Here is a 22,316-nt window from a genome sequence, read left to right as displayed (position 1 = left end):
TACATCCATTTTAACTATGGATCTACCAAGCGCAGAGAGAGATGCAAACTTTTTTTAAAGTGAAAAGAAATTTGATCCCTCTCAATGCTTGGTAGATCCCTAATTAAAACAGATCTACCCTAATTTTTATAAATTTCATTTATTAATCACATAATTCAATATCGTATCTTAAAAAAATTGTAAAAAGCAAAATTGTCTGCTATCTTTGTACCTCATTTTTCCCAAAATTGTGCAATATCTCCTCTCCGTTTGCCTTTTAGGCAGAAAATTTAGAAAATCTCCCCTTTTCTTAATTATATTGCACCTTGTAGGATGGGTTTGGATAAGTGACTAATAAAATATAATGGGATGGTGAAACTTGAAATAACAACACACCCCAGAAAAACTTTGATGCTTTTAAATATTAGATAGGTGTTGTTATCAGGTGAAGATAATGATATTGAGAGCAAAAGTGGCTTTGTTAGTGGTAAAGATAATGACATAGCGGACCGCTAGATTCAAATTTAATTACTAAGTTTATTAATATTATTTAAACAATTAAGTTAGGGAAATAACATTTTAATATAAATGGGAAATTAAGATAAAATAATTTGAAAAAATAATTCGCCATAGTTCGACCCAGGTGGATGGGGCATCAGTTAATTTGTTTTGAATTTTTTTTAATTTAAATTAACATATTGGATTTAACTTGAGGGAATATAACTAAAAGATGTTTCATCTAAATCCAGTGTCGCTAAGGTGTACTTTTTTAAATATTTTTTATTAAAAGATATATGATTAGTGGAAATAGCCTTAGTCTAATGAGATTGTTTTTTTCTTAGAAAGTTATAGAAATTTCGGTTATATTTTGAGAAAATCTGGCAAGGATTTTTGTAAAGTTAAATTTCAAAATTTTAGGTGTCCTAGACATTTTTTATGGTAATGAATCTATTTCCATCATCAAAAACATGATTCAAATACTGCATCTACAAAAATTTTTAAAATTTTTTATAAACCAGATTTTAACCACGTTTTAGTCGTCCAAACAATTCCTCCGCCTCCATAGACAATTCCATAAAAATATACTTTCCAAAAACAAATTTCCGTGAACGGTCGAGTATCTTAAAAATATATCATAAGATAATTATGTGTGCGAGGAATTTTTTAATATTTTATTCATACTAATATGCCAACCCCTATTTGGTAATTAAATTCAGTGTGTAAAGTTCGATTCAAACCTAGTGTATGCCTTACTTAATACTAGCAATCAACTATCAAAGATAAAAATTCTCCACTATAAACATAAGCCAAAAAAAGAAGTTGAATTAATTTGTAATAGCTTGCATTTTTGTTAAGGATTCATGTTTTTATGTGTTGTAAGTTAATATATAGTTAAAATTTAAATTCTCACAACATTTAACATAAATTGTGAATAGATATGTCACCTATCCCAAATAAAAATGGTTAAATATAATTAACTATTATAAATAATAAAATATATTTTTAATTAAATAATTAAAAATAATATAATATAATATAATAATAATTAAATATTAATAAAAATAGTTGTTTTTTAATAATCATAAAAAATAATTATTTATATTTAAAATATATATATTTTACGAATTTTAAGGTCACAGTTAAGCTAGATACGAAATTAGTGTATAAGATTTTTTTGTTTGTGGGAAAAGAGACCCACTTCCGCACAACAATTTGACCATTAAGTCTATAAAGACATACATACTCTGCGCCCTTTGGTTTTGAATGTGTGACCTCTTAGGAGGAAACACATGCTCTTAACCATTAAACCCACTCAAGTTGTATCTTAAAGTTAGAGGCCTACGGGTTTGACCAGGGAACCTCCACTATATACCAATGACTTAATATAATCATGCCAACCAAGTTGGCTAACTAATAAGAAGAAGTAAACATATTTTTTTTAACAAAAATATAAATAATAAATAATTATTTTTAATAATAATAAAAAATTATTTTAATTTTAATTGCTATTAGATTATTTTATTTATTTTTATTTAATTAATTAAAAATACATTAATTATTTAATTAGAAATATATTTAATTAAATATATTTTTAATATTATTCACTTGGGTTCATAATCCCTTAGGGTTTTAGTATTAATCCCTAGGGTTAATTATTCCCTTGCGTTTATAATATCAATCCTTTGGGTTTATTATTCCCTTTGGTTTATAATATTTATCATGGTCAACTATTGTCAAATGTCGCATGTTGACAAAGATTGTCTTAATATGAAAATCAACCATGGTCAACCATAGTCAATAACCATGGTCACATTGTGTCAAAGATTGTCTCATGGTCCAATGTCACATTGTGACAACCATGGTCAACCTTGGTCCAACGTCACATTCTGACACATATTTTCTCAATATGAAAATCAACCATCATGAACCATCGTCAATCATGGTCAACCAGGGTCCATTGTCACATTGTGAGAAAGATTCTCTCGATTTGAAAATCAATCATGGTCAAGCATGGTCAACCATGGTCCAACGTCACATTGTGACAAGGATTGTCTCAATATGAAAATCAACCATGGTCAAGCATGGCCAACCATGTTTATTTTAGTGTTTATAATATTTATCTTAGGGTTTATATACCTTGGCTTTATAATATTAGTCCCTTTGGTTTAATATTATTCAACGAAGGTCAACCATGTTTTATAAAATCAATTGTGGTCAACCATTGGACAACATCGCATTATGACAAAGATTGTTTCAATATGAAAATCAATCATTTTCTCAACCATGGTCCAATGTCACATTATGACAAATATTATCTCAATATGATAATCATGTTTAGCAATGGTCAATCATGGTCAACCTTGGTCAAGCATGATCAACCATGTTTTATAAAGTCAAACATGTTCATCCATGGTCAATCATGTTCAACCATGGTCGAACATCACATTATGACAAAAAATGTCTTGATATGAAAATCAACCATAGTTAAGCATGGTCAATCGTGGTCCAACATCACTTTGTAACAAGAATTGTCTCTATATGAAAATCAACCATGGTCAACCATGTTTATTTTAGTGTTTACAATATTTATCTTAGGGTTTATATACCTTGGGTTTATAATATTAGTCCCTTGTGTTTAATAATATTCCCATGGGTTCATAATCCCTTGGGGTTTTAGCATTAATCCCTTGGGTTTATTAATCCCTTGGATTTATAATATCAATCATGGTCAACCATGGTCAATCATAGCCAACCATGGTCAATCATGGGCAACCATGTTTATTTTAGTGTTTATAATATTTATCTTAGGGTTTATATACCTTGGGTTTATAATATTAGTCCCTTGGGTTTAATATTATTCGCTTTGGTTCATAATCCCTTGGGGTTTTAGTATTAATCCCTTGGGTTAATTATTCCCTTGGGTTTATAATATCAATTCCTTGGGTTTATTATTCCCTTTGGTTTATAATATCTATCATGGTCAATCATATCCAACCATGGTCAACCATTGTCAACCATGGTCAAATGTCGCATTTCGACAATGATTGTCTCAATATGAAAATCAACCATAGTAAACCATGGTCACATTGTGTCAAAGATTATGTCATGGTCCAACGTCACATTGTGACAACCATGATCAACCTTGGTCCAATGTCACATTGTGACAACCACGGTCAACCTTGGTCCAATGTCGCATTCTGACATAGATTTTCTCTATATGAAAATCAACCATCGTGAACCATTATCAATCATGGTCAACCAAGGTCAACCAAGGTCCATTGTTGCATTGTGAGAAATATTCTCTCAATTTGAAAATCAATCATGGCCAACTGTGGTCAACCATGGGGCAATGTCACATTGTGAAAAGGATTGTCTCAATATGAAAATCAACCATGGTCAACTGTGTTTATTTTAGTGTTTATAATAATTATCTTAGGGTTTATATACCTTGGATTTATAATATTGTGGTCAATCGTGGTGCAACGTCACATTGTGAAAAAGATTGTCTCAATATTAAAATCAACCATGGTCAACTGTGTTTATTTTAGTGTTTATAATATTTATCTTAGGATTTATATACCTTGGATTTATAATATTAATCCCTTTGGTTTAATATTATTCAACGAAGTTCAACCATGTTTTATAAAATCAATTGTGGTCAACAATTGTTAATCACGGTCAACCATTGCCTAATGTCGCATTATGACAAAGATTGTTTCAATATGAAAATCAATCAACCATTGCCCAATGTCGCATTGTGACAAAGATTGTTTCAATATGAAAATCAATCATTGTCTCAAACATGGTCCAACATCGCATTATGACAAATATTGTCTCAATATGATAACCATGGTCAACTATGGTCATTCATGGTCAAGCACGTTTTATAAAGCCAAACATGGTCATCCATGGTCAATCATGCTTAACAATGGTCAAACGTTGCATTGTCACAAAAATTGTCTTGATATGAAAATCAACCATGGTTAAGCGTGGTCAACCGTGGTCCAGCGTCGTATTGTGACAAGAATTTTCTCTATATGAAAATCAACCATGGTCAATGATGTTAATTTTAGTGTTTACAATATTTATCTTAGGTTTTATCTATCTTGGTTTTATAATATTAGTCCCTTGTTTCATTGTGAGAAATATTCTCTCAATTTGAAAATCAATTATGGTCAACCATGGTGAACCATGGTGCAACGTCACATTGTGACAAGATTGTCTCAATATGAAAATCAACCATGGTCAATCGTGTTTATTTTAGTGTTTATAATATTTATATTAGGGTTTATATACCTTGGATTTATAATATTAGTCCCTTTGATATAATATTTTTCAAGGAAGTGCAATCATGTTTTATAAAATAAATTGTGGTCAACCATTGGCTAACATCATATTGTGACAAAGATTCTTTCAATATGAAAATCAATCATTGTCTCAACCATAGTTCAACGTCGCATTGTGAAAAAGGTTGTCTCAATATGATATTCATGGTCAACGATGGTCAATCATGGTCAAAAATGTTTTATAAAGTCAAACATGGTCATCCATGGTTAATCATGCTTAACCATCATCGAATGTTGCATTGTGACAAAAAATGTCATGATATGAAAATCAACCATGGTTAAGCATGGTCAACCGTGGTCTAGCATCACATTGTGACAAGAGTTGTCTCTATATCAAAATCAACCATGGTCAACCATTTGTTATTTTAGTGTTTAAAATATTTATCTTAGGGTTTATATACCTTGGGTTTATAATATTGGTCCCTTGGGTTCATAATCCCTTGGGGTTTTAGTATTAACTGCTTGGGTTTATTATTCCCTTCGGTTTATAATAAAAATCCGTTGGGTTTATATATCAATCATGGTCAACCATGGTAAATCATATCCAACCATGGTCAATCATGGTCAACCATGTTTATTTTATTGTTTACAATATTTCTCTTAGGGTTTACATACCTTAGGTTTATAATATTAGTCCCTTGGGTTTAATATTATTCGCTTGGGTTCATAATCCCTTAGGGTTTTAATTTTAATCCCTTGGGTTTATTATTACCTTGGTTTCATGGTCAATCATAGCCAACCATGGTCAACCATCATCAACCATCGTCAACTAAAATGTCGCATTTCGACAAAGATTGTCTCAATATGAAAATCAGTCGTGTTCAACCATGGTCAATGTCACATTGTGTCAAATATTGTCTCATGCTCCAACGTCACATTGTGAAAACCATTGTCAACCTTGGTCCAATGTCGCATTCTGACACAGATTGTCTCAATATGAAAATCAACCATCGTGAACCATCGTCAATCATGGTCAACCAGGTTCCATTGTCACATTGTGAGAAAGATTCTCTCAATTTGAAAACAATCATGGTTAACCATGTTCCAACATCACATTGTGACAAGGATTGTCTCAATACAAAACTCAACCATGGTCAAGCATGCTCAACCACGTTTATTTTAGCGTTTATCGTATTTATCTTAGGGTTTATATACCTTAGCTTTATAATGTTAGTCTCTTTGGTTTAATATTAGTCAACGAAGTCCAACCATGTTTTATAAAACCAATTGTGTTCAACCATGGTTAATCAAGGTCAACCATTGTCTAACGTCGCATTGTGACAAAGATTGTTTCAATATGAATATCAATCATTTTTTAACCCATGTTCCAATGTCGCATTATGAAAAATATTGTCTCATTTTGATAATTATGGTCAATGATAGTCAATCATTGTCAACCTTGGTCAAGCATGGTCAACCATGTTTTATAAATTCAAACATGTTCATCCATGGTCATTCATGATCAACCATGGTTGAACGTTGCATTATGAAAAAAAATGTCTTGATATGAAAATCAACCATGGTTAAGCATGGCCAACCGTGGTCCAACATCGCTTTGTGACAAGGATTGTCTCTATATGAAAATCAACCATTGTCAACCATGTTTATTTTAATATTTACAATATTTATCTTAGGGTTTATAATAGTAGTCCCTTTGTTTAATAATATTTCCATGGGTTCATAATCCCTTCGAGTTTTAGCATTAATCCCTTGAGGTTTTAGCATTAATCCCTTGGGTTTATTATTCCCTTGGATTTATAATAACAATCCCTTGGGTTTATAAAATCAATCATGGTAAACCATGGTCAATCATAGGCAACCAAGGTCAATCACGAGCAGCAATGTTTATTTTAGTGTTTAGAATATTTATCTTAAGGTTTATATACCTTGGGTTTATAATATGAGTCCCTTTGGTTTAATATTATTCGCCTGGGTTTATAATCCTTTGTTGTTTTAGTATTAATCCCTTGGGTTTATAATATCAATTCCTTGGGTTTATTATTCACTTTGATTTATAATATCTATCATGGTCAACCATGGTCATTCATAGCCAACCATGGTCAACCATCGTCAAATGTTGCATTTCGACAAAGATTGTCTCAATATGAAAATCAATCATGGTAAACCATGGTCACATTGTGTCAAATATTGTCTCATATCCAACACCACATTATGAAAACCATGGTCAACCTTGGTCCAACGTCGCATTCTAACACAGACTATCTCTATATGAAAATCAACCATCGTGAACCATCGACAATCGTGGTCAACCATGGTCTACCAAGGTCCATTGTTGCATTGTGAGAAATATCCTCTCGATTTGAAAATCAATCATGGTCAACCATAATCCAAAGCCATATTGTGACAAGGATTGTCTCAATATGACAATCAACCATGGTCAACCGTGTTTATTTTAGTGTTTTTAATATTTATATAGGCCTTATATACCTTAGGTTTATAGTATTATTCCCTTGGATTTAATATTATTCACTTGGGTTCATAATCCCATGGGGTTTTAGTATTAATACCTTGGGTTTATAATATCAATTCTTTTGTTTTATTATTCCCTTCGGTTTATAATATCTATCATGCTCAACCATGGTCAATCATAGCCAACCATCATCAACCATCGTCAACCATGGTTAAATGTCTCATTTCGAAAAAGATTGGCTCAATATGAAAATCAACCATGGTCACATTGTGTCAAATGTTTTCTCATGGTCCAACATCACATTGTGACAACCATGATGAACCTTTGTCCAACGTCACATTCTAACACATATGTAGCTATATGAAAATCAACCATCGTGAACCATCAGCAATCATGGTCTACCAAGGTCCATTGTTGCATTGTGAGAAAGATTCTCTTGATTCGAAAATCAATCATGGTCAACTGTGGTCAACCATGTTCCAACGCCACATTGTGATAAGGATTGTCTCAATATGAAAATCAACCATGATCAACCGTGTTTATTTTAGTGTTTATAATATTTATATAGGGTTTATATACCTTGGGTTTATAATATTACTCCCTTGGGTTTAATATTATTCACTTGGGTTCATAATCCCTTGGGATTTTAGTATTAATACCTTGGGTTTATAATATCAATTCTTTTGTTTTATTATTCCCTTTGGTTTATAATATCTATCATGGTCAACCATGATCAATCATAGCCAACCATCGTCAACCATTGTCAAATGTCACATTTCAAAAAATATTGTCTCAATATGAAAATTATCCATGGTCAACCATGGTCACATTGTGTCAAAGATTGTCTCATGGTCCAACGTCACATTGTGACAACCATGGTGAACCTTGGTCCAACGTTGCATTCAAACACAGATCATCTCTATATGAAAATCAACCATGGTGAACCTTGGTCCAACGTTGCATTCAAACACAGATCATCTCTATATGAAAATCAACCATCGTGAACCATCGACAATCATGGTCAACTATGGTCTACTAAGGTCCATTTTTGCATTTTGATAAGTATTCTCTCGATTTGAAAATCAATCATGGTCAACCATGGTCCAATGTCACATTGTGACAAGGATTGTCTCAATATGAAAATCAACCATGGTCAACTGTGTTTATTTTACTGTTTATAATATTTATCGTAGGGTTTATATACTTTGGATTTATAATATTAGTCCCTTTGGTTTAATATCATTCAACGAATGTCAACCATGTTTTATAAAATCAATTGCAGTCAACCATGGTTAACCATGGTCAACCATTAGCCAACGTCACATTGTGACAAATATTGTTTCAATATGAAAATCAATCATTGTCTCAACCATGGTCCAATGTCGCATTATGACAAAGATTGTCTCAATATGATAATCATAGTCAGTGATGGTCAATCATGGTCAACCATGTTTTATAAACTCAAACATGGTCATCCATGTCAATCATGCTTAACCATGGTCGAACGTAACATTGTGATGAAAGTTCTCTTGATATGAAAATCAACCATGGTTAAGCATGGTCAACCATGGTCCAGTGTCGCATTGTGACACGAATTGTCTCTATAAGAAAATCAACCATGGTCAACCATGTTTATTTCAGTGTTTACAATATTTATCTTAGGGTTTATATACTTTGGGTTTAATAATATTCCCTTGGGTTCATAGTCCCTTGGGGTTTTAGTATTAATTCCTTGGGTTTATTATTCTCTTGGGTTTACAATAATCCCCTAGGTTTATAATATCAATCATGGTCAGCCATGGTCAATCATAGCCAACGATGGTCAATCATGGTCAACTATGGTTGTTTTACTGTTTACATTATTTATCTCAGGGTTTATATACCTTGGGTTTATAATATTAGTCCCTTGGGTTTAATATTATTCACTTAGGTTCATAATCCCTTGGGGTTTTATTTTTAATCCCTTGTGTTTATTGTTCCCTTAGGTTCATCGTCAAAAATGGTCAATCATCATCAACCATGGTCAAATGTCACATTTGGACAAAGATTGTATCAATATGAAAATCAACCATGGTCAATAACCATGGTCACATTGTGTCAAAGATTATCTCATGGTATAACATCAAATTGTGACAACCATGGTCAACCTTGGTCCAATGCCGCATTCTGACATAGATTGTCTCAATATGAAAATCAACCATCATTAATCATGGTCAACCAGGGTCCAATGTCGAATTGTGAGAAAGATTCTCTCAATATGAAATCGATCATGGTCAACCATGGTTCAATAGCACATTGTGACAAAGATTTTCTCAATATGAAAATCAACCAATGTCATTCATGGTCAACCATGTTTTTCTTAGGGTTTATAATATTTATTTAAGGGTTTACAATATTAATCCCTTTGCTTTATTATTACCTTGGGTTTATAATGTCAATCCCTTAGGTTTATTAATCTAAGGTTTCATATTCCTAGGGTATAATAATATTGATATGGTTTATAATATTATTACTAGGGTTTATAATCCACTTGATTTATAATATAAATCCCTTGGGTTTATAATCCATTCGGTTTAGTATTAATCACTTGGGTTAACTATTCCCTTGGGTTTATTATTCCCTTTGGTTTATAATATCTATCATGGTCAATAATGGTCAATCATAGACAACCATGGTAACTCATCCTCAACCATGGTCAAATGTCGCATTTCGACAAAGATTGTCTCAATATGAAAATCAGTGGTCAATAACCATTATTACATTGTGTCAAAGATTGTGTCATGGTCCAATGTCACATTGTGAAAACCATGGTCAACATTAGTCCAACGTCGCATTCTGACACAAATTATCTCTATTTGAAAATTTACCATCGGCAATCGTGGTCAACCAAGGTCCGTTGTTGCATTGTGAGAAAGATTCTATTGATTTTAAAATCAATCATGGAGTCATGTTCAACCACAGTGCAATGTCACATTGTGAAAATGATTGTCTCAATATGAAAATCAACCATGGTCAACCGTGCTTATTTTAGTGTTTATAATATTTATCTTAGGGTTTATATACCATGGATTTATAATATTAGTCCCTTTGGTTTAATATTATTCAATGAAGTTCAACCATGTTTTATAAATTCAATTGAGGTCAACCATTGGCCAATGTTGCATTGTGAAAAATATTGTTTCAATATGAAAATCAATCATTGTCTCAACCATGGTCCAACGTCGCATTATGACAAAGATTGTCTCAATATGATAATCATGGTCAACGATGGTCAATCATGGTCAACCATGTTTTATAAAGTCAAACATGGTCATCCATGGTCAATCATGCTTAACCATGGTCAAACATCGCATTGTGACAAAAATTGTCTTGATATGAAAATCAACCATGGTTGAGCATGGTCAACTGTGGTCCAATGTCGCATTGTGATAGGAAATGTCTCTATATGAAAATCAACCATGTTTATTTTAGTGTTAACAATATTTATCTTAGGGTTTATATACCTTGGGTTTATAATATTAGTCCCTTGTTGCATTGTGAGAAAGATTCTCTCAATTTAAAAATCAATCATGGCCAATCATGGTGAACCATGGTGCAATATCACATTGTGACAAAGATTGTCTCAATATGAAATCAACCATGGTCGAACGTGTTTATTTTAGTGTTTATAATATTTATATTAGGATTTATATGCCTTCAATTTATAATATTAGTCCCTTTGGTATAATATTATTCAATTAAGGTCAACCATGTTTTATAAAGTCAATTGTGGTCAACCATTGGCTAATGTCGCATTGTGACAAATATTGTTTCAATATGAAAATCAATCATTGTCTCAACCATGGTCCAACATCACATTATGACAAAGATTGTCTCAATATGATAATCATGGTCAGCGAAGGTCAATCAAGGGTTTCCATGTTTTATAAAGTCAAACATGGTCATCCATGGTCAGTCATGCTTAACCATCGTCAAACGTCGCATTGTGAAAAAAATTGTCTTGATATGAAAATAAACCATGGTTAACCATGGTCCAAGGTCGCATTATGACAAGAATTGTCTCTATATCAAAATCAACCATGTTTAACCATGTTTATTTTAGTGTTTAAAATATATCTCTTAGGGTTTATAATATTAGTTCCTTGGGTGGAGGGTTTGGTCTTGAGCGGAGGAGAGATGGCTCGTGAGGGTTATGGTTAGGGTTTCTGGTCACTACAGGCTATAGAAGTTAACCATGGAAGGCCACCGGTAACCTGCTTGGCGTTTTTTTGTCGGTATTCGTTTACCACCAACTCTCTTTTGTGCTTCTCTTACCTGGGGTTTTGACCTGCCGGGATTTCGGGGGGTTATTGTTATTCTGTTATCGGTCGTCTCTATCTACGGTCTACTCCTATTTCCTGGCAGTCCAGTCCAAGTCTTGGCATTTCTCTGTTTTTTTTCCTGCAGTTTCGAGGTTTCCTCCGTTCCAAGGAGCAGTTGTCGACATGGATGACATTGATGTCGTGGACTATTCTGAAGACCCGCTGGAGGGGGTATCCATCTGGCGTTCCTCATTTCCCGCGTCGGTTGGACTGTATAGCTCTGGTTACTCTTTGGCGGAATTGTCACGGATGCATCTTGTGGTCCTATCGAATGACCCACCTACCTGGCCATCGTTTTCTACCCCCCCCCCCCGCGACTTCCCCGGCTACCCTTGGTTTCGTCTCCGACTGTCTAAACCCTAACCCTCGGTTAGACCCCCTTGTATCAGGAGCACAGGCCCGGCTGATTACTCCTCCACCGGTGACTGTGGGTATTACTGGTTTAAACCCTCAGGCCTCTTTTTCTCCTCCTTCTGGCAATTTTATCGTCGTCCCGCCTCTTGCCGGTACTTTACCTACCTTTGTTGACAGCCTCACCCCCTCCTCGTCAAACCCTAACCCTCCCCCTGTTTCTTCGGACCCTCTTCTGGGTCAGGTACAACATCTGCCTCCTCCTCAGGGGACTAAGAAGAAGTACAAGTGCTACAAATCAAAGGCGGATGACATCTTTCTGAGATTAGAAGAGGACATTCAGTGGGGAGAGACTATGGATTTCGCTGACAGGGTCTTGGTCGGTCACATCAGGGACCGAAACTACACGCCGCCCGTTTGAAGACCTGGGCAGCGGAGGTTTGGGGTCACCATCTGGTGGACATCCCCTTCGTACAAACTTTTGTGAGGGGATGGTTCGCATTGAGATTCACTCGTTTCGATCACACAAATTGGGTCTTATCCTCCTACTAGCATTTCGAACATGCCTGGTTCTTCTGAAACGCTGGACGCCTCTTTTTTATCAAGAGACTGAGCAAATTGGCATAGGAATAGTGTGGATTCAGCTCCCGGGTCTCCCATTACAATACTGGTCTGAATACATCTTCAGGCGGATTGGCAACGCTATCGGCACCTACATGGAATACGATAAGTCCCATCTACTCACGGGTATGATGGCATATGATCGTATCCTAATAAACCTCGACACTCGAGGAGGCTTACAGGAGTACATCACTATACAGTGGAGGGACACATCCCGCAAGCAGATCATTGACTACGAAGGCATCCCGTATCGCTGCCGCAGATGCCACAAAGTAGGGCACTTGTACAAGGATTGCCCTCTCTTGCATAAGAACAGGGGTACTGATCATAGATTGGAGACTGAGTAGACCTGTGGAAACCCTTCTCGGCGAGTTGTAGACACTGAACCAAATAATATTGATAAAGATGCAGGGGACCCCCGGGGAACACCTGATAAAGAGGCATCTGACAAGTGTCCTGCTGATACAATCCCTCCCTCGCCTCCTCCTCCAACATGCTCCGGTCCAGCGAAGGAGATCATCTCAACATCGGGTATGTTATTTTCATCTTCCTCTCTCACTTCTCCTGTATCTGGCTTTTCAAAAGATATTGCATCTCATTCATGTATGGGTACTTCCCCCCCTATTTTTCCATCCTCGGTCTCTTCGTCTTTCTTGAGATCCCAGGGTTTTATCCCCCCCTCCTCCCTCTATTGCTCCCTTCCCCTTCCCCCTCCCATCACTGCTCCCAGCATCCCATCTCTGACATCATCCTCCCTTCCTACTCTCCCCTCCCTCTCCCCCCCTGTATCCCCCCAGTACCTACTCTGCTCCAGATCGAAGGATAGGGGTTTTGATGCGATTGGTCTAGACCTTGTGATTCCCCAACCTCCCTTAAATCATCCAGGGGACGCCCATCACAGCTAACTAAATCCAGACACACTGCGGGTGAAGAAGTTCCCTAAGGCGACAGCAAACCATTGTCAGGGCCCTTCGAGCTATATATGGCCCTCAGCCTCACCCTCCATGAAATTCTTATCCTTCAAACTGCAGAGGGTTCGCTATCCCTCCCAAAAAACTAGCTCTCAGAAGACTACTTACATCGACCCAGTTGGACGTTATATTCTTACAAGAAACCCTATGCTCGACTGTTTCTCTTATTTCTACTCTTAATTCTTGGCTACCAAACTGGACCTTCCACACCATGGATGCATCTAGGAGATCTTGAGGTACTTCTATAGGCTTCTGCAATAATTCTATGGATCTCAGGAACTTATGGGGAGGCAGAGGTTTCATAGGCATGGACATATATGCCCACACACTTGAATCAGAAGTCCGTATTATGAATGTATATGGTCCATGTGTCGATAGGGTGATATTTTGGAGGTCCCTCCTCGACTCTGAACTGTTGCAGGTTGACAATATCATTCTGGGAGGGGATTTGAATTTTTCGTTGGGATACAGTGAATCCTGGGGTCACTTGGCCCAAGTTGATGGCCTCACCGACACTATCTCTACCTTACTCGAGGAGCATCAGTGGGTAGACATTCCATCTGCCAGGATACAGTATACTTGGTCTAACAACCGCAGTGGTGACCACAGCCTTGCAAGGAGACTAGACAGATTTCTCATCAAAGAAGCTTTCTTAAGTTCTCATCCTCGTATTAGACAGTGGGTTGGTACCGGAGGTATTTCTGATCATCGGCCAATATTTTTGGAGTTGGCAGATACAAACCAGAGGATTAAAAGCCCCTTCAAGTTCAATGCCTCTTGGCTCAAGGATCCCTCTTATATTCAACTGGTTTCCAATTATTGGCAAACAAACCCTATTATGGAACGCGAGGATCATACTGTTGGCTTCATCAGAAAGTTGACAGAACTTAAGAGGATCTCTAGAAATTGGGCACACTAGAAACGGAAAAATGATGACAACTTTTTGACGGAGGCAGAACGGGCCCTTGCCTCATATGAGGACACATCTAATGGCACCTTCTTATCACAGGAAAGCAAAGACCTATATACCTCCCTTATCTTGAAGCATTCCCAAATCCTGAAAGAAAGGGAGGAGAGCTGGAGACTCAGAAGCAGGAAAATTTGGCTCACTGAAGGAGATAACAATACTAAGTTCTTTCACAAGTTTTCCAATGGAAGAAAAGCTATAAATACTATTTGGGAACTTCACAATGAACAGGGTCAATCGGTAACAACACAATAGGATTTGGCTAGATTATCCATTGAGCACTTTAAAAGCATCTACAAGGCACCTAGAGATGTGAATATTTTGGAAATCATGCGGGTTGCTGAACATTTTCCCAAGTTTGTACAACATGAAGACTCAGAGAATCTGATGATGGAAGTGACGAAGGAAGAACTTGAAGCAACTATAAAATGGTTCAAGAAAGACAAGAGCCCTAGACCTGATGGGTGGACCATCGAATTCTATATTGATTTCTTTGATATCCTGGGGGATGATTTACTCAAGATTGTGGAGGATTGTAGAAGAAGTGGCAAAATATCCCCGGCCATCAAATCCACCTTCATTGCCCTTATCCTGAAATCTGACTTCCCTTCCTCTTTCAATGACTTCAGACCCATCTCCCTTTGCAACTGTCTGTACAAGATTATCGCAAATATCATCGTAAACCTCCTGAAGCCAATCCTGTATAGACATATATCCTCAGAGAAGTTTGCTTTTCTACAACACAAACAGATACATGAGGCGATTGCCACTGCTCAGGAACTCCTACACACTATGCAGACGAAGAAGCAGAAAGGCATGATTTTGAAGGTGGACCTCTCGAAGGCCTTCGATAGAGAAAATTGGCTCTACATTAGATTATTATTGACCCACTTGGGTTTTCCTTATGTATATATCAAATGGATCATGAGCTGCATCAAGGATGTATCTTACAGTTTTTTATTAAATGGGGAAGCCACATCTTTCTTCCTTTCGGAGAGAGGACTCAGGCAGGGATGTTCTCTCTCCCCCCTCCTATTTTTACTTATCACGGAAGGATTAAGTAGATCAATCATCGCTGCCCGCAATAGAAATCAATTGGTTGGAATCAAGATTTCAGAGAATTTTTATCTGACCCATCTATTGTTTGTTAATGACGTTCTCATCTTCTTAAATGGTAGTATTGGAGACACCACGGTCCTCCATAATATATTCAAACTCTTTCAACAGGCAACCGGATGATAGTTAATGACGGGAAATCCACAATTACTACTTTTTGATGCTCACAACATGAGACCATATTCACCACACAGTGCTTCCCCTTCACCTCTCTGAATCTGGAAGATGGTCTAAAATATCTGGGCTTCAGGCTCAAGCCCCTAGGATACAGGATTGCAGACTGGATGTGGCTCATTGCTAAAGTTGAAAAGCACCTACAGATTTGGTACCATAAATACCTATCCCATGCCGGTAGATTAGTCCTTATTAAAGCTGTGATTGAGGCCAAACCTGTTTTCTAGATGACCCTAGCATGGATACAGAAAGGTATTTTGAACAGGCTCCAAAGTATATGCTGCAGATTCTTGTGGAAGGGCAACCTACCGGGTAGAATCTTCGCTTGGGTCAAATGGGACAGAATTGCAATACCAAAGAGATGGGGAGGATGGGGCATCAAAAGGCTTGATCTATTTTCGAAAGCCCTGGCAGCAAAGCTTGGTTGGCAACTTATCACTTCCAACAGTCTCTCGTCCTGGGTTGCACAAGTGAAATACATCTAGCCCATGAACCTGATGGAATAGTTCAGACAGCTACATGAAACAAGTAATAACATCTCAAATATTTGGAAGGCGGTTATGAATGCATTACCACTTCTCCGAGAAGGTATCACGTGGAGAATAAATGAGGGAAATGTTGTTCGTATTGGCACGAATCCATGGGTTGGCTGTGGCAATGCACACAGACTGCCAGCAAACTTGATTAGGTACCTAAACAGTAGGGGTATCACCCACATTAAACACATTGGTGATAGAAATAATTCCACCTTTCTTCAGTAGGCATGGAAATCGGCTCATGACTTGGAATCCCCGAATAGTGGCGACTTGATTGGCAGGAATACACCGAAGCGCTCACACAAGCACATATCCGTCTGACTGAAGAATCGGACGAGGTTATTTGGGCTTTTGCCAAACACGGAACATACTCTCCAAAAGAGGGCTACATCAGACTTATGGAACCTTACAAGCCTCAAAACGTCAACTCGACTTGGAGATTACTCTGGAAGCTTAAGGTGGCCTCCCGTACCTGTTTACTGCTGTGGAACATACTGTTTGATAAGATCCCTACAGGGTCTAATCTGATGAAAAGGTCCTTTCATGGACCTTTTTGGTGTCATCTGTGTCACAATGATGAAGAGAGTACTGAACATCTCTTCCTAAATTACCCATCCTCAAAGGAATATTGGAATTGCATCATTGCACACCATCCATTCCTAAAACCCTGGCAAGGGCATAACATTCTGGATGCCTGGAGTACTTGGTGTCAAAACCATATTGGAAAAGCCAGGAACATGCCCCTTCTAGCCTGTTGGTCTATATGGATTGCTAGAAACCATTATATATTCAACCACAAAGCCCCTCATTGGCCAACTATACTGCACCATACTATCGCTGATTTTGATCTTCTTCCCGAGGAGGATACCAATACCCCTCCCCGCACCATAATTCCTGAAACCATAGACAAATCAAAACCGTGGGCATATTTTGATGGATCCGCACAAGAGGCAGGATGTGGTGGAGGAGCCATTCTTTACCTAAATGACTCTCATTGTTTTAAGATCCAAATTAATCTAGGCATGGGAACTAATAATTACGTTGAACTCAATACTGCTAAACATCTCATTCATTTTGCTTTGGAACAACACTGCAGTCATATACAGTTGTTTGGTGACTCCAAAATCGTTTGTAATTGGCTTAATAATGCATCCCATTGTAATGCATTTTCTTTGAGGCATATACTAGGAGAAGCTCAAAGATTGATATCCTCATTTGACTCATTTGTCTGTCGCCACATTTACAGGGAGCAAAACACGGGGGCATATCATCTTTCAAAAGAGGTAGCGCATAGACAGGGCAATGACTGGTTGATTCAGGAGGAAATTGATGGGTCCTTCCATCAATACTATCACAGACCTTTTGTGGAACTTGGTCAAAATGGGATATAAGCCCTAATACTTTCTGCTCATATTGTATAAATTAAGGTTCTTGTATCTACTTTAGTGGTTCATTTATATGACTTTGGACATACAGTTTTGGTTTTTGGTATATAGTTTTCTCTCTCTGCGCAGAGACATTACAATTTTGGACTGTTTCTCTCTATCTGTTAGAGAGAAGGCATATTCACAATATAGCTGATAACAGACTCCCTGCGTGGAGATACAACTGTTAAGTTTTATCTTTTTTGGATAGTCTTATGTATCTTGACAGGCAATCTTGCCTCCACATGCATATGCCTCAGCATCTACAAAATGTAATTTCTTTTATATCAATAGAAATTACAACTTTTTTCCACGGGAAAAAAAAAATATTAGTTCCTTGGGTTTAATAATATTCCCTTGGGTTTATAATCCCTTGGGGTTTTAGTATTAATTCCTTGGGTTTATAATATCAATCATGGTCAGCCATGGTCAATCATAGCCAACCATGGTCATTCATTGTCAACCATGTTTATTTTACTGTTTACAATATTTATCTTAGGGTTTATATAACTTGGTTTTATAATATTAGTCCCTTGGGTTTAATATTATTCGTGTGGGTTCATAATCCCTTGGGGTTTTAGTTTTAATCCCTTGGGTTTATTATTTCCTTGGGTTCATGTTCAACCATCGTCAACCATAGTCAAGCATTCATCAACCATGGTTAACCATGGTCAAATGTCACATTTCGACAAAGATTGTTTCAATAGGAAAATCAGCCATGGTCAACCATGGTCAATAACTGTAGAGTCCGAAGATTGTCTTACCATGACATCCCTTTTGTCTAATATTCCTCCCTTTTCCTATATATTTACCACCTAAATAAAGCCATATCCACCAGGTTTTGATGAAGGTATGCAATAATATGTCTTCTTATTCATGTTTGACTTTATACCCTATTTTTTTGTTAAAGAATTCAATTGGCCACCAAATCAGTCTGTTTCCACAGCTAATCCAGATTTCTGTAGCTGTCTCCATTGTTTGTAAGGTTCATAAGCTAGGTCAGCAGCGAAGGATGCGAATAGATAGGGAATGGTTTCCTCGTGGATCCCTCCATATCCCCTTGAAATTGTTCGTTAAGGTAAGCGCAAGAGATCACGATCAAACCCCAAGTCAACTGTAGGATTGTCGCAAAAATAAAATCTCAGTTTAATCGAAATCTTATCGATTTTCTTTCGGAATAGAAAATCGAAGATTTAGTGATATAGTTTAGCTAAGATAAAGATATTAGGCTTAAATTACTCATGTTGTTATGCCAGAGACCTGTTATAAAACTTATGGCCGCACTGTGATTTGGTGCGTGCCGGATGATGTAATTTTGAAACAATTTGTGAATTTCGTTTGTCAGCAATACAATTGGTTTTGTGTGTATGCGTTGCATTGATTGAAGATTGTGAACTGATCTGTGGAGGGCCCCTATGAATAGTGACAGGTCTTAATCAATTGCAATTCGATTCCTTTTCATTCCTTGAATACTCTGTTTTGTGTGAAAATGCAGCATAATAAATTCGCCAATGAATCATTATTTGCATAAGTACTTTCATCTGTTTCATACCTAGTTTAGCCTGTCATTTGAATTACTTTATACCTGGTACATCATGGTTACTTCATTTTCTTATTATCTAGCATAGTTTAAGGGTGTTTACTTCATAGTATAGACGTTGTTTGAAATATCTTGTTTGAATGAAAATTGAATAAGTAAAAGTGTGAGAGTTTTCTCCTAAACAATTGGGTTCAGACAATATTTCTTCATAATTGATAGAATAGATTTATTTTTGCACTTAGTGAATTAGAAGCTGCAGCATAAAGATTCAAGACCAAAAATCTCAAAACAATCTAATACAAGTAGGATCACTCTCATATCATCCATAAACTAATTAGATAGAGAATAACTCCCAAGAAATTAGCTAACACCTCTAAGGATTGCAACTCTAGTATAATTAACAAACACCACCTCCATATTCATCTTAAGTTTAGATCCTAACAAATAAATAATGACATATCGAATAACTTCTAGCACATATTGTGCACATGTACTTCAATAGTCTACACACCTTAGTTGACGATTTATGATTGACAATTTAAAGACATTAAATTGGCCAAACATTTTGGCACCGTTGTCAGGGAAGTATGAATAGAAGTTAAAAAAAAATCGAAACATGATATGCATAGGGATAGAGACTCTAGAGGTAGATTTGTAGGGAGAGGAAGAAGTTTAATTCCCACAAATCCACTCACTTCACCTAGACTTCGAGAATCCACACCACCTACTCAAACCTGAATTCCTTTTAGAGGTCGACAAGGATTCTTGAAATCTCAAGATCAGAAATCCAATCCAGAACTTCACCCACTTCTTCTACTAAAGTTGTAATTGAAGAAAATCCTACATCCCCAACTACAGGAGTAATCTTTCTATCCTCCACTGGTGAGCAAATTTTGGGAGAAAAATTAGAAGTTCCTAGTGAAGAAGAGGAATTGGAAACTTATTCTAAGCAACCATTGATAGAGGAACCAGAAAGATTAGAAGAGCACTATATTAGTTCTGAAGAGTCTATCAATGCTGAAGAAGGGAAGGAGAAGTACACAATGTCCATAGCGAAGAAGATAAGATTGGAGGAAGAGGAAGAGGAAGAGGTAGAGGTAGAGGAAGGGGTAGAGGCAGAGGAAACCAAGATCCTTACGGATTCCCTATTCTTGATGAGGATACAACCCTCACAATGAAAAATATATCACCCTCGATTCTTACTAATTTTCACGGGAAAAGAAATGAAGATCTGAAGACATTTATCTTCGAATTTGAAGTATTATGCAGACCGTATGACTATCTGCATGATGCTCAAAAGTTAAAATTGTTCCCTGCCACACTAAAAGATTCAGCATTAAAATGGTTCATGAGTCTAGGAGTGCATTCTATAACAACATGGGGACAAATGAAAGAGGCTTTCTTAGGAAAATATAGAGATTATTGTATGCCTAGTAACCTTAAAGATGAAGTCTTCAAAATGACACAAAAAGAAGATGAAAATCTTGAAGACTTAGTAGAAAGGTTTGTTTATAATGTTAAAAGAGAAAAAATGGATAGTTTAGATGAATAAACCTTAAAAGCTCTCTTACTCAGATGAATGGATCGATCTCCTTAACCTAACTGGGAAAGGAGATATTTCCCAACTACCATTTGCAGATATTTGTGCTTTATGTGTACATATCTCAAGGGGTAAAGCACGAGTTGGAAGGAGACGTAGAGACCCTCTCTTATCAAGAATTAACAAATCCACAGCTGGGACAATCAGTAGGGTAGGAATAGGAAATTTGCTTGACACCTTCAAAACAGATATCTTAGGGAGCCTAAGTGAGTAGATAGACACCCTTAAAATACAAAACAAGCAAAATTCTGAAAATGTTGCATTATCTATCTTCTGTCCCAAATGTCGGAAGAAACATGCTCTAAGAGAGTGTCCCTTAGACTCAAAATCCATAGAAACATGTGTCATATGTGCAGATAATCATGATACGAAGGAATGTCCATCCTTACCAGGTCTTAAGGTTGTATTCAATGATGAAATAATATTAGAACTAGTAGACCCTCTCTACTTTATAGCCAAAATACCATGGCAAAACCCCCAACCAAATAAATCACAAGGATTTAGACCACAAAAATTCACCCAGTCTTCACAAAATAATTGGAATTTAGCCTGGCAACCTTGGGCTCTGCCACAGTCACAACCTTGGAATCAAGGATGAAAAATCCTTATGGAGCCTATGCTCAATATCAACAATACTCACCATCTTACCTTCCACCACTATTTTTACCCCCATATAATCAAATTCCTCAAGCTAATCAATTACCACAAGTTCCAATTCAGAATCAAAACCCACAACTTTCTCTGCCATTTCCAAAAAAATCAAATCAACTACCCGCTCAACCACTTCCGAATCCTAATAATAAAATACCACAACAACTAGTGTACAACATGGAGGGTCAAAATCCTCAAACTTATGTAATAACTCCACTAGATCTAAACAATTTCCAATTAAGGTATGGAAGAGTATTACCAAGAAAACCTCTTGTTGTCATTCAAGAAACAAGATCCGATCTTCAAAAACACAAAAATCAATCAAAAGAAGGGGAGACTTCTCTCCCTCAAAAAGAAAATAAACAAACAAAATAAATTCCAAAAAATACTCCTATCATAGAACAACCCACAATATCATTTAGACCACCTTTACCAGAAAGGTTGAAAATCGATGAAGGAGTAGAGAAACAAATTGTCTTTCCTGATTACAATATGATGGATGAATTGAGAAATGTTTGTATTAAGATTCCTTTATTACAAGCCATAAAAGAAATACCAATTTTTGCAAAAACAATTAGAGAATTAAGTACACAAAGATCAGGGAGAAGAAGAAAATATATAAAAATAATTCAATTAGTCGAAAAATTGCAAACATTATGATGGGGAAGACGACAATTCAAAAATATTTAGATCCAAGAAGCCCCATTGTAAAAATTCACATCAATCGAACTGAAATAACAAACACAT

The 22,316-nt window shown here is 36.5% G+C and overlaps 2 protein-coding genes across 2 annotated transcripts; both read left to right on the top strand.

The window, feature by feature from the left end:
* Nucleotides 1–12,460: 12,460 nt before the first annotated feature.
* Nucleotides 12,461–12,937, top strand: LOC149219910 (uncharacterized). Its single transcript, XM_089386955.1, has one exon. The coding sequence runs from the start codon at nucleotides 12,461–12,463 to the stop codon at nucleotides 12,935–12,937; it is 477 nt and encodes a 158-aa protein (XP_089243081.1).
* Nucleotides 12,938–13,868: 931 nt separating this feature from the next.
* Nucleotides 13,869–14,480, top strand: LOC149219909 (uncharacterized). Its single transcript, XM_089386954.1, has one exon. The coding sequence runs from the start codon at nucleotides 13,869–13,871 to the stop codon at nucleotides 14,478–14,480; it is 612 nt and encodes a 203-aa protein (XP_089243080.1).
* Nucleotides 14,481–22,316: the final 7,836 nt, after the last annotated feature.

This window comes from Pinus tabuliformis, chromosome Q (assembly GCF_031772625.1).
Source record: "Pinus tabuliformis cultivar Carrire ecotype Pingquan chromosome Q, CPIR1, whole genome shotgun sequence".
In the NCBI taxonomy this organism is placed as follows: domain Eukaryota; kingdom Viridiplantae; phylum Streptophyta; class Pinopsida; order Pinales; family Pinaceae; genus Pinus; species Pinus tabuliformis.
Note: the sequence above shows the minus strand (reverse complement) of the source record. Positions and strands in the feature narration are given on the sequence as shown.

What these genes read in the sequence shown, in the direction of transcription:
- LOC149219909 (XM_089386954.1), top strand. Translation starts at nt 13,869, where the DNA reads ATGGACATATATGCCCACACACTTGAATCAGAAGTCCGTATTATGAAT.
- LOC149219910 (XM_089386955.1), top strand. Translation starts at nt 12,461, where the DNA reads ATGGTTCGCATTGAGATTCACTCGTTTCGATCACACAAATTGGGTCTT.